This window comes from Panthera onca, chromosome A1 (genome assembly GCF_046562875.1).
Source record: "Panthera onca isolate mPanOnc1 chromosome A1, mPanOnc1 haplotype 2, whole genome shotgun sequence".
NCBI classification, from domain to species: Eukaryota; Metazoa; Chordata; class Mammalia; order Carnivora; family Felidae; genus Panthera; species Panthera onca.
The window spans coordinates 98385878-98397425 of record NC_138339.1 but is presented as its reverse complement, the minus strand read 5'-3'; the positions used below and the strand labels follow the sequence as shown (position 1 = coordinate 98397425).

The following is an 11548-nucleotide window of genomic DNA, read 5'->3' as shown; positions in this document are numbered from 1 at the left end:
ATGAGAGCACAGCATTTTGGTCAGTTTTTAGGGAAGGTGGGACTTTTGACCGCACAGGGGTGAGGGCCGTGATTTGTGCTTTTGCTAAACTGGTCTGACAGCAGAATGGAAATGGGAATGGAGAACAGAAAGTAGAGAGAACAGAAAGGAAGCTACCTCTGTTTTGGTAATAGAGATCAAAATTATGAAGTCCCAAGGTGGGGAAGAATGGAGAGAAATGGGCGAGATCAACTGGTATTTAAAAATAGTGACAGAAGTGGCACATGGGTGGCTCAGTCGGTTAAGCGTCCGACTTCAGCTCAGGTCATGATCTTTCAGTTTGTGTGTTCAAGCCCCGCATCCGGCTCTGCAGTAACATCCGGGAGCCTTGAGCCTGCTTGGGATTCTGTGTCTCCCTCTCTATCTGCCCCTCCCCAGCTTGTGCTCTCTCTCTCTCTTGCTCACTCTCTCTCTCAAAAATAAATAAACATTAAAAACAAACAAACAAAAAAAATGCTTTCCTTGGGGGGAGAGGCAGGATCATGATGCTGAGAAGCGCAGACCCCCTTGCTTCAGCTCTCACCTCTGCCACAAGCTGTGTGATCCTGGGGTAGTTAGTTACCACAGTCTGTTTCCCCATCTGTATAAATGGGATAACGTAGTACCTACTTAACAGAAAGTATTACATGAGTTCAAATATGTGCCTGCCACATAGTAAGTGCTATGTATGTGTCAGCTGCTATTATCCTTACAGGAAAAAAAAAAAAAAAAAAAAAATATATATATATATATATATATATACACACACACACACAATTTATATTAGATACATATTATATATGTACCCTTACAAATAAATGTACATGATAGTCTCAACATGTGGTACACCTTGTTTTTTTCACTTAACGTATCTTAGAAATCTTTTTTTTAATTTTTTTTAGTGTTCATTTTTCAGAGAGAGAGAGACAGAGAGAGACACAGCATGATCGGGGGAGGGGCAGAGAGAGGGAGACACAGAATCCAAAGCAGGCTCCAGGCTCTGAGCTGTCAGCGCAGAGCCTGATGTGGGGCTTGAACCCACAAGCTGTGAGAGCATGACCTGAGGTGAAGCAGACACTTAACCAACTGAGCCACCCAGGTGCCCCTGGAAATCTTTTTATATCACTACATGGATCTATCCCAATCTTCACTAAAGTTGCATATTATTCCACTGGATGAATGTACCTACATATATTCAAATATTTATCAGGCATTTTGGTTACACCAGGCCCTGTGTAAATGTGACAGATAAACCTTGCCCTTGGTGCAAATCTTGTTATTTTTATTGGGGTTGTGTTGCATACATAGAATTCAGAAAACATTGGCAGCTTTTTTATTTTGGGTCTTCCTACACAAGAACATTGTAAGAAATGATTCTCACCTGAGTGTTGTCAAGTAATTTGTATCAGTTATTATAACATAATATAATATAACATAATATATAATAATATATAATAATAATGCCATAGTATAACTAATACAAGTGATATATTATGTGCTTAAGTACTTGCTTTTTTCTTTTTTTTTAATTTTTTTTAATGTTTATTTATTTTTGAGAGACAGAAAGAGAGAGGGAGACAGAGCATGAGCAGGGGAGGGGCAGAGAGAAAAAGACATACACACAGAATCCGAAGCAGGCTCCAGGCTCTGAGCTGTCAGCACAGAGCCCAACACGGGGCTTGAACCCACAAACCGTGAGATCATGACCTGATCCGAAGTCAGACGCTTAACCAAGTCAGCCACCCAGGCACCCCTCACCCAGGAAAGTGTTAATGGAGAGGGACAAGGGTGGGGAATGGTGGAGAGAGAAATTTACTTTTATTTCATACTCTTGAGTATTGAAAATATTATGATTTTAGCACATGTGACATTCTTTTAATAATAAAACACTAATTTAAAAATATTTTTGAAAATTGGACTTTAGGTATCTATTTAGCGAGAACATCCCCGGGGGAGCTCCAGGGAGGTTTCAGTGGAGTGTGTGGGTGGTAAGAGGGAGGGGGATGGACTGGCAGAGGCTCCGTCCCAACAGGCTTGTTGAAAGGAAATATAAATACTGCTTTTTATATAATTTAATTTCAGTCTTGAGAAGACAGGCAGTGTTTAAAAGCACAGTAGCCAATTTCTGGCTTTAGTTTTTCTTTTTTCTCTGAGTTTTCTGACTTGGAATCCTCCCTCACGTGATTTCTTACAGACACAGCTGCTCTGGGCTTTTGTTCTTTCTCTTTCCTTCTTTGCTTCCTTGAAAGCAAGCGAGAGCAGGGGAGGAGCAGAGAGAGAGGATATGAAGCAGGCACCGCAGGCACCGTGCTCAGGGCAGAACCCACTTGGGGCTCAATCTCACACACCTTGAGATCATGACCTGAGCGGAAATCAAGAATCAGTTGCTTAACTGATTCAACCACCCAGGCACTCCTGGGAATTTTTTCGGTTTCAGTCCTTTGACTCGGTAATACATTCCTATAACTGAAAAAGTTAGATCAGCTGAAGATGTATAAATAAGAACTCTGATTCCCAGCCACTCTGTCCCACCCTCTTTCCCCTAACTCCTTATAGCTACCACTTCTATTTCTTATGCATCTTTTCAGCGACTCCTTGGGCAAATGCCAGTATATATGCATATATATTCGTGTAATTTGTGGGGTTTTTTCTTTTGTTACACAGCTGGCATTGCTTTGTTCCTTTCTAACTTGGCTTATGGAGAGCTTCCTCATTCTCTCTCTCTCCTTTTTTTTTTACAGCTATACAAGCATCCATTGGATTCGTTTAACTAGTCTGCTCTGTTTATTCCCTTGACCTTGCTCTTGGCCCTGCTAAGGAGTCTACAGGTTTGAACCAGTGTTTCTTCTTTTCTCCTCTATTTTTAAAGCTCTTCCCAGGCACCAACTTGCTAGCACCTGAATGTGAGTTCTACCCATATTCCCCACAGGGAGGGTACTGAAGGCTTCCTCTTTGCCTCTCATTGGCCTTCTCATCTAACGCTCACTGGGCGCCGGCCCTACCTTGAGGGCCCTCGGGGCAACAGAGCACACCTGTTCCTTCTGACGATTAAAAACAGACCCAGAGGCCCTTCCATTTGAACCTCTCCTTGCTGGTAATTTTTGTCTTCTGGGGAACAGGCGTGACTAGCTGGAACCCGGATTTAAAGAGTAGAGTTTAATGATAAACACCTGTTGCCGAGTTGTGCCCTGGGGGAACAGGTACGGAATTGGGTATTTTCTTCATCTTCTATTTATTTTTAATCTACGTTTGATTTATGTTTTTTAAATCTGTGTTTTAATATCGACCGAATTTGTGTCTGATTGCTAACTTGTGAACGCACTGGAACTGCTAGCTTTGGGGGGAGTGGAGATTGGGGAGGAGAAAACTCACCTGCACAGGTCTCCTCGCAGCCTGCCCCAGATGCACAGACGCTTTAACTGAAGAGCATTACGGCCTAGCGAGCGTCCCCCGTGGCGCGGGAGGATTGGGGGAGGCAGCATTCTGTTCTCATGCATGGGTTGATGCTTCCCCATCTGCTTCTTTTCAACAAGTGTTTTTTCCCCCGAGTGTGGTGGCCAGTCCCTGGAAGTGATCAGGTTAACATGCCCACTCAGCTGGAGATTGCCATGAACATCATGATTAGAATCTTCCACCAGTACTCCTGCAAGGAAGGGGACAGATTCAAGCTCAACAAGGGGGAACTGAAAATGCTCCTGCAGCAAGAGCTCACGGAATTCCTCTCGGTGAGTGGCAGCTTACACATGCAAGGGTAACCCGTGCGTACGGTCTCCTACCACTCTGCCACAAACAGTGCGATTGATTTTGGTTTTTTTTTTTAATATTTATTTATTTTTGAGAGAAAGAGACAGAGAGAGAGCACTGGGGAGGGACAGAGACAGGGAGACCGAGGACCTGAAGCGGTCTCTGTGCTGACTGCAGTGAGCCCGATGCCGGGCTCGAACTCAGGAACCTTGAAATCATGACCGGATCCGAAGTCGGCAGCTCAACCAACTGAGCCCCCGAGGTGCCCCTAAACAGTGCAGTTTGCACTGAGATTCAAAAGCCAGGCAAGCAAACGGTAGAGGCCTTGGTTTTCTGTGTACTGTCAATTCCTGAACAACACAGGTTTAGGCTGCGTGGGTCCTCTTCTCTGTGGATCTTTTACAGTGCAATACTGTAAGTGTATTTTCTCTTACAATTTTCTTTTTTTTTTAATTTTTTTTAATTTTTATTTTAAAAAACAATTTTTTTAACGTTTATTTATTTTTGAGACAGGGAGAGACAGCATGAACGGGGGAGGGTCAGAGAGAGAGGGAGACACAGAATTTGAAAGAGGCTCCAGGCTCTGAGCCATCAGCACAGAGCCCGACGCGGGGCTTGAACTCACGGACCGCGAGATCATGACCTGAGCCGAAGTCGGCCACTTAACCGACCCAGCCACCCAGGCGCCCCTCTTACGATTATCTGAATAACGTTTCTCTCCTCTAGCTCTCTTATTGTAAGAGTACAGTATATAATACCTATCGCATACAAAATATGTGTTAATCTACTGTTGATGTTATCAGTAAGCCTCCTGTCCTCAGCAGGCTATTAGCAGTGAAGCGTTTGGGAGGTCACAACTTTCTGAGGAGTCGAAAGTTGCGCACAGATTTTCATGTCTTTAGGAGGGGTGGGCCTCCCTAACCCCTGTGTTGCTGGAGAGTCGGCTGGATGTAGGCATGAACCCTTCTCCATATCGCCTGTGGCTAGGGTTTCCCAGGGTTGTAAATGATATTTAGGCTTTCCTCAATTATTCAACATTCCTGGGCAGCAAAGAAGCAGCTAGTTTTACCAGGAGTTTTGGTTATAACTAGTGGCCCTAGTTACCCCTGGGGCTTTGTCTAGTTGTCTATAAAATTAATACTGTGTATTATGCCAGAAATGAACCCTGGGGGACTTCACGCTGTGGTGACAAATACTTAGCTTTGTCAGGAAGCAGACGCTGATTCTGCGTGACAGAAAGGGTGTGTCTGGCCAGTGATCAGTTGGGTAGCAAAGAGATTCACATCTCAAAATAGCCAGGAGTTAATAAATCTACACGTAAATAAAGGCTTACAATGAAGTGTTTGGGGGCTCTTCCCTTCTGAGGAAAACTTTACTCTGATGTTTATGGGGCTGCCTTGAATTGACTGGAGCACAACATGCTGCCCTGGCGTGATGTTATTTGTCCAAACCCTGTATTAAGACTCTAGTGTTTGTAATCACAACACTCTTTTCTCCTCCACCCTCTTTAGGAAAACCTTAAAGTCAAATTTTTTTCAGGGGCACCTGGGTGGCTCAGCCGGTTAAGTCAGCTCAGGTCATGATCTCAAGGTTTACGAGTTTGAGCCCCACATCGGGCTCTGTGCTAACAGCTCAGAGCCCGGAAGCTGCTTCAGATTCTGTGTCTCTTTCTCTCTCTGCCCCTCCCCTACTCTCTCTCTGTCTCTCTGTCTTTCTGTCTCTGTCTCTCTCAAAAATAAATAAACATTAAAAAAATTTTTTAAAATACTTTTTCAAGTAATCTCTATGCCCAGTGTGGGGTTTGAACTCATGACCCTGAGATCAAGAGTCACATGCTCTACTGACTGAGCCAGCCACGCACCCCTAAAGTAAAAAAAATTTAACATAGTAATTCTTTAAAAACAATTTTTTTAAGTTTATTTATTTATTTTGAGAGAGATGGAGACAGCCCGAGGTGGGGAAAGGCAGAGAGAGAGAGAGAGAGAGAGAGAGAGAGAATCCCAAGCAGCCTCCTTGCTGCCAGCCTAGAGACTGACTTGGGTTTGAACTCTCCAAATCATGAGATCATGACCTGAGTCAAAACCAAGAATCAGACGCTTCACTGACTGAGCCACCCAGGCGCCCCTAACACTGTAATTCTTCACAGTATACCTTTTTAGTGATTTTAGGAGTCCCCAGGAACTTAAAAAAATTTTTTTTCAAATTCTGGTCCCACCTTGTGTTCCACACTGACGATGCAGAGACAGACTGCTTGGGATTCTCTCTCTCTCCCTCTGTCTCTGCCCCTCCCCTGCTCTCTCTCCTCTCTCTCTCTCTTTCTCTCTCTCTCTCAAAAGAAATAAATAAACTTAAAATTTTTTCTCATCAACTACCAATCATAGGACAAGTGAGTGCTTCCTAGTCCCACCCTTTCTGGACCCTGACCCCTCTATGGGCTCCTTGTTGTACTTTGCGCCCCTAACATGCAGTCCTCCTTACAAGATGTTTACTTTATCAGGTGCCTCTTTTTTGTGTGTCTGTCAAGTGTTGTGCTAAGTAAGGCTGTCAGATAAAATATTGTACTTCCCACGCAGTATTTGGGACATACTTACAAAATTACTTATTGTTCATCTGAAATTCACATTTAACTGGCTATCCTATACTTTTATTTACTAAATCTAGCAGCCTGGTGTTGAAGTACGCCCCAACTTTGTGGGGAGATATTTTCCTCATTTTATAGATAAGGAAATTAAAAAATGTTAAGTGGTTTGCTCACTGTCGCATTGTTGGTCAATTGTAGAGCCACTTACTATCCCCTTTTGGCTTTAAAGCCTGCTTTGTTCCATGTCTCCTGTTCTGGCCCTCAACCTTTGAAGTTGCGTAAATGCATTTTCAGGATCAACAGCTCACTCTGATGCTGTTTGCTCTTCTCGGTGTGAATTATATGGCCTGAGCCAGAATTATATGGCCAGAATTATATGGCCCTGGGGCAGAAGGCTAGACTCATTTAGAATCAGTGCTTGCTTTAAATCTACCTGCAAATGGGCTCTTGGAAATTGCCCTTAGATTCTGAAATGGAAATTACAACTTTAGTGTAAATAAAAGGACAATGCAATTTCATTATGAACCTCAAAGCCTGGGAGTTAGTAACGTTCTCTTTCCTTTTAGTGCCAGAAGGATCCCCAGTTGGTTGATAAGATAATGCAGGACCTGGATGCCAATAAGGACAACGAAGTGGATTTTAATGAATTCGTGGTCATGGTGGCAGCTCTGACAGTTGCTTGTAACGATTACTTTGTGGAACAACTGAAGAAGAAAGGAAAGTAAAGATAAGTAGTAAGCTGACCTAAGGGCAGAAATCTATCCATAGTTATTTGCTTCCTGTTCATCTGCAGTCTTCAGACCTATAGTTATAGTAATGCCATTAATAGAAATAATATACATATAACTAATTGCTAGCATTATTAAATGGTGTGTACCTGAATATATTGGTTTAAATATTCCAAATCTTATAGGCCCTGCTCGAAATCTTCCTGTCCCATTAAGGATGTTGTATGCCTTTTGTGTCAAAGAGCAAGCGTCACAAAATTTCACCACTTCCAAATGAGACGAAAGCTTAGCACACTTCTAAGAGACACTTCTCACCCTGAAATTGTATCTGGAACTTCTTATCCCATGAATGAAAAGAGGTGGCTCTCCCACCCTCTGGTGATTCTGCTTCACATGGAAGAAGCTGCGCAGGTCTGTAAGCAGAAAGGCTATTAAACAGAAGGGCTGGCTTTGTCAGTGAGATAGGTCAGGAGAGGGCGCCATATTCAGAGCTAGGTATTCAAGCCACAAGAGCTGAAGCCAGCAGCTCTTGAAGGCTGGTGTGTAAGTACCTTCCTTTGCTCCTTGGGTCCCCTAATTCTGGGGCACGTATTTTACACCACTTCCCAGGGCTTCCCCTGGGGCTAAGCTTCAGTTGCCTGCCCTGGGAGGCTGGCTTCATGTCACATCTTCTCTGGCCTACCTCCTTTTCTTTGTCTCACTACACACGCCCACCCTGTGTCTCTGCCCCTCTCAAATAACTGACTCGCATGCAAATCCTTGGCTCACCATCTGCTCGGGGGAACCTAGACTGTGGCAGATCCCTCGGAGAATTTTAGAAAGAAAATGGTGGGTTGTGCATGGAAACATTTACCCTGGCTGCTGTTTGAAGAAAGGGCTATAGAGAGGGCCAGTGTGGAAGAGAGAGACTAGTTAGGAGGCCGTTCTTTGTTCTGAGTGAGAGACGATGGTGTCCCAGGCCAGGATTCGAGCAATGGAGATCAATTTGTTAAGTGTTTTGGATGTGGGAGTGATAGGACGTGCCAATGGACTGGTGAGGAAGGGGCAGAAAAGAGAGCACCGCAGGGCAATAGAGCACTCACTGCTCTTGCCTATCCTATGAATGTTCTCCCTTTCTTCCATTTTGGTAGGGCCCTGATTTGTGTGGGCTAGTAATCAATGTTCCCAGCTAAAAAAGCTGTATTTCCCAGTCTCCCTTGCAGCTGAGGTGGAGCTTGTAACACAGTTCTGGACAATGGGACTCAAGCAGAAGTCTCCTGGGAATTTTGCTATTTCCATACAGGTTCTACACCTTCACCTTGGTAATTCGTTCCTTGTCTTTCCGTTGGAATGTAGATGTGAGGCTGGAAGTGAGGCTGCCAGCTTGCAACCATGAGGATAGTGAAGAAAAAGATAAAAGGAGTCGGGACATTGTTGTCATTGAGGAGGCACTGCACAGCCCTGGTCTGCCTGTCTCTGGTCCTCCTATTGTGTGGAAAAAGAAGGACTGTTCTCTGGTTAAGCCGAATTCTGTACTGAATTCTGTACAGAATTCTATGTCTGTCTGCAGCCAGACATAGTCTCTAATGTTTGGTCAAGCAAATGATGCGATTTACTAAATGGGAAAGACTGAGAGAGGAACAGCTTTAGTGTGGGGACATTGGGGAGAATAGCTCCATTTATTTATTTATTTTTATTTTATTTTATTTTTTTATTTTTTAAATTTTTTTTCAATATATGAAATTTATTGTCAAATTGGTTTCCATACAACACCCAGTGCTCATCCCAAAAGGTGCCCTCCTCAATACCCATCACCCACCCTCCCCTCCCTCCCACCCAAATAGCTCCATTTAAAATGCCTACTGGACATCCAAGTGGAGATATTACACGGGCAGTTGGATAGATGATCCAGTCCAGAGCTCAGGGTAAGGAGTGGAATTAGAGGTCCACATTTGGAAGTCATTAGCATCTAGATGATATTAAGCCATGGGCCTAGAGATCACTTAGGATGAGAATGTAGGGAGGGAAGAAGAAATATCCAACAGTTGGCTGTCAGGAAAAAGAGAAACCTGCAAATCATACAGCAGAGGCATGGCCAGGAAGACAGAAGGAAAACCAGGAGAGTATGGTGCCTCAGAAGCCTGGAGAAGAAAGTATTTGAAGAAGGAAAGAGGGCAAATCCACTGAGAGGAGAAGTTAAGATGACAGTGGAGAACTAGCCATTACATTTGCCACGGTAGAGATGATCGAAGACATCAGTGACCCTGATGAGAGTGGTTTTGCTTGCAAAAGTATCTATGTCCCAGTCTGGCAGACAGTAGACAGTCAATAAACATTTGTTAAATAAATGAAAGAAACCGCCAATTGGCGATTTTCTAGTGCTAGGACCTGTCATTATTTTTTCTTTAAATAGAAAAATAGTTGGGGCGCCTGGGTGGCCCAGTCGGTGAAACATCCTACTCTTGATTTTGGCTCAGGTCATGATCTCACAGTTTGTGAGATCGAGCCCCAGGTCAGACCCTGCACAAATAGCAAGGACGCCTTGCTTGGGATTCTCACTCTCCCTCTCTCTGCCCCTCCCCCCACTTGCACACATGCATGTACGCGCGCTCTCCCTCTCTCTCTCTCTCAAAAATAAATAAACATTAAAAAATAAATAAATAGAAGGGGTGTCCAGGTCCTCAGTTGGTTAAGCATCCAACTTTGGGCTCAGGTCATGGTCTCACGGTTTGTGGGTTCAAGCCCCTCATTGGGCTTTGTGCTGATGATGTGGAGCCTGCTTGGGATTTTCTCTTTCTCCTTTTTTTCTCTGTACCTCCCCTACTTGGTCCCTCTCTCTTTCAAAATAAATAAATAAACTTAAAAAAAAAAGAATAATGTTTTTGTCTCTCACAAACCAGTTCTGAGCAGACAGGACAGGAAGCTTTATATGTCAGAGCATTCAAGAGAAGAAATGTATACTCTTAGTATTGACTCCTTTCTCTCAAAAGGTTGGGGAAAAATGAGAAGAAAAAAGTGAACCACATATTTCAGAGGGGCTCAGACTTTGTTCTTAGAAGATGGTACACTACTTACGCAAGAGAAGGTCTGAATATTTCTCAGGGGCTTTTAAACATTTCATTTTAATTTGGTTCAAAGTTTACAATCCTAAGATGGGTCACCAAAACATGAAAAGTAAATCCAAACTTTTCCTCACATCCAATTCAAGAAAGGACATTCTCAACATAGAGAAATAAATGAAGAAACAATGTTCATTTCATGCTCTTTCTAAAAATCGATTAAAAATAAGGAAAAGCAATTTATGTGTCAAATTAGATTTCAAGTGCATAAGATTACTTGATGCAGCAAAAGCTCTTTCCTAGTGAAGGCCAGGGTGGGTTTTCTCTTGTGTGTGTGTTAGGTATGTGCAGTACATTTGTAGGAGGCAAAACTGATCATTTCTGCTGCCTGTAGGCACTGGCTTTTGCATTTGTGGCCGTTTAAATCAACTTTAAACAATATTCCAGGGTCGTCTCTGCATTAGTACATTCTCATGTTTAACATTTACCCAGTGTGGTTATTAGAAGACAAGGTTTTGGGGAGACAGTAGCCTAGGTCTCTTTGGGGCCCTGAGTTTGAGATGTGGCCAGCAATACAAATAGCTAGAAAACAAACAAACAAACAAACAAACAAAAAACAACCAAAAGTAAAACAAAACAAAAAAACGTATAAAATACCCCAAAACCTTAAGTTTTAATTAAAAACAGTTTCTTTTTCCCCCAAGAAAAGGCTTTCCAGAGGCAGAAACCTGAAGTTGCGTCTTTGATAAAACAAAGAAATGGGAGAGTTAATTACAGGAAAAGAATTTGAGGGGTGACTGGGTGGCTTAGTCCAATGAGTGCCCGACTTTAGCTCAGGTCATGATCTCACGGTTTGTGAGTTCGAGCCCCACATGGGGCTCACAGCTGTCAGTGCAGAGCCCGCTTCGGATCCTATGTCCCCCTCTCTCTCTGTCCCTCCTCTGCTCATGATTTTGCTCTCAACAATGAATAAACATTAAAAAAAAGAATTTGGATGAAGTCCTGCAGGGTTGAAGAGGGCAATGCAGATGGTCTGGTGCTGCCCCCTAGCATGTAGGGGTGGGAAAGCAGGAGATGGGGCTGGAGAGGTAGACAGGACTCAGGATGGGAAAGGGCCTTTGGTGCTAATTTGAGAAATTTGAAATTCGTCTCATCTATCTATTTATCCATCTTTTTTTTTTTAAGTCCAAGTTTGGTGTAGTAATGGTTTCAGTAGTAGAATTTACTGATTCATCACTTACATATAACACCCAGGGTTCATCCAAACAAGTGCCCTCCTTAATATCCATCACCTGTTTAACCCTTCCCCCCCACCTCCAGCAACCCTCAGTTTGTTCTCTGCATTTAAGAGTCTTTTATGGTTTGCCCTGAAAATTATCTTGACTATCATGGGAAACCATTCCACAGTTTTATGCATATTTTTTAAATTTAAAGCCATT

At 43.2% G+C, this 11548-nt stretch overlaps 1 protein-coding gene across 1 annotated transcript; it reads left to right on the top strand.

Annotated features, from left to right (window-relative positions):
* Window positions 1-2784: 2784 nt before the first annotated feature.
* On the top strand, window positions 2785-8580 carry S100Z (S100 calcium binding protein Z). Its single transcript, XM_060635526.3, has 2 exons — window positions 2785-3743; window positions 6910-8580. Exons 1-2 carry the CDS (start codon window positions 3510-3512, stop codon window positions 7066-7068), a joined length of 393 nt encoding a protein of 130 aa, XP_060491509.3. The 5' UTR covers window positions 2785-3509; the 3' UTR covers window positions 7069-8580.
* Window positions 8581-11548: the final 2968 nt, after the last annotated feature.

What these genes read in the sequence shown, in the direction of transcription:
- S100Z (XM_060635526.3), top strand. Translation starts at nt 3,510, where the DNA reads ATGCATGGGTTGATGCTTCCCCATCTGCTTCTTTTCAACAAGTGTTTT. An exon ending in AGCTCACGGAATTCCTCTCG is followed by an intron (nt 3,744 to 6,909) that starts GTGAGTGGCAGC and finishes CTTTCCTTTTAG; the next exon opens with TGCCAGAAGGATCCCCAGTT.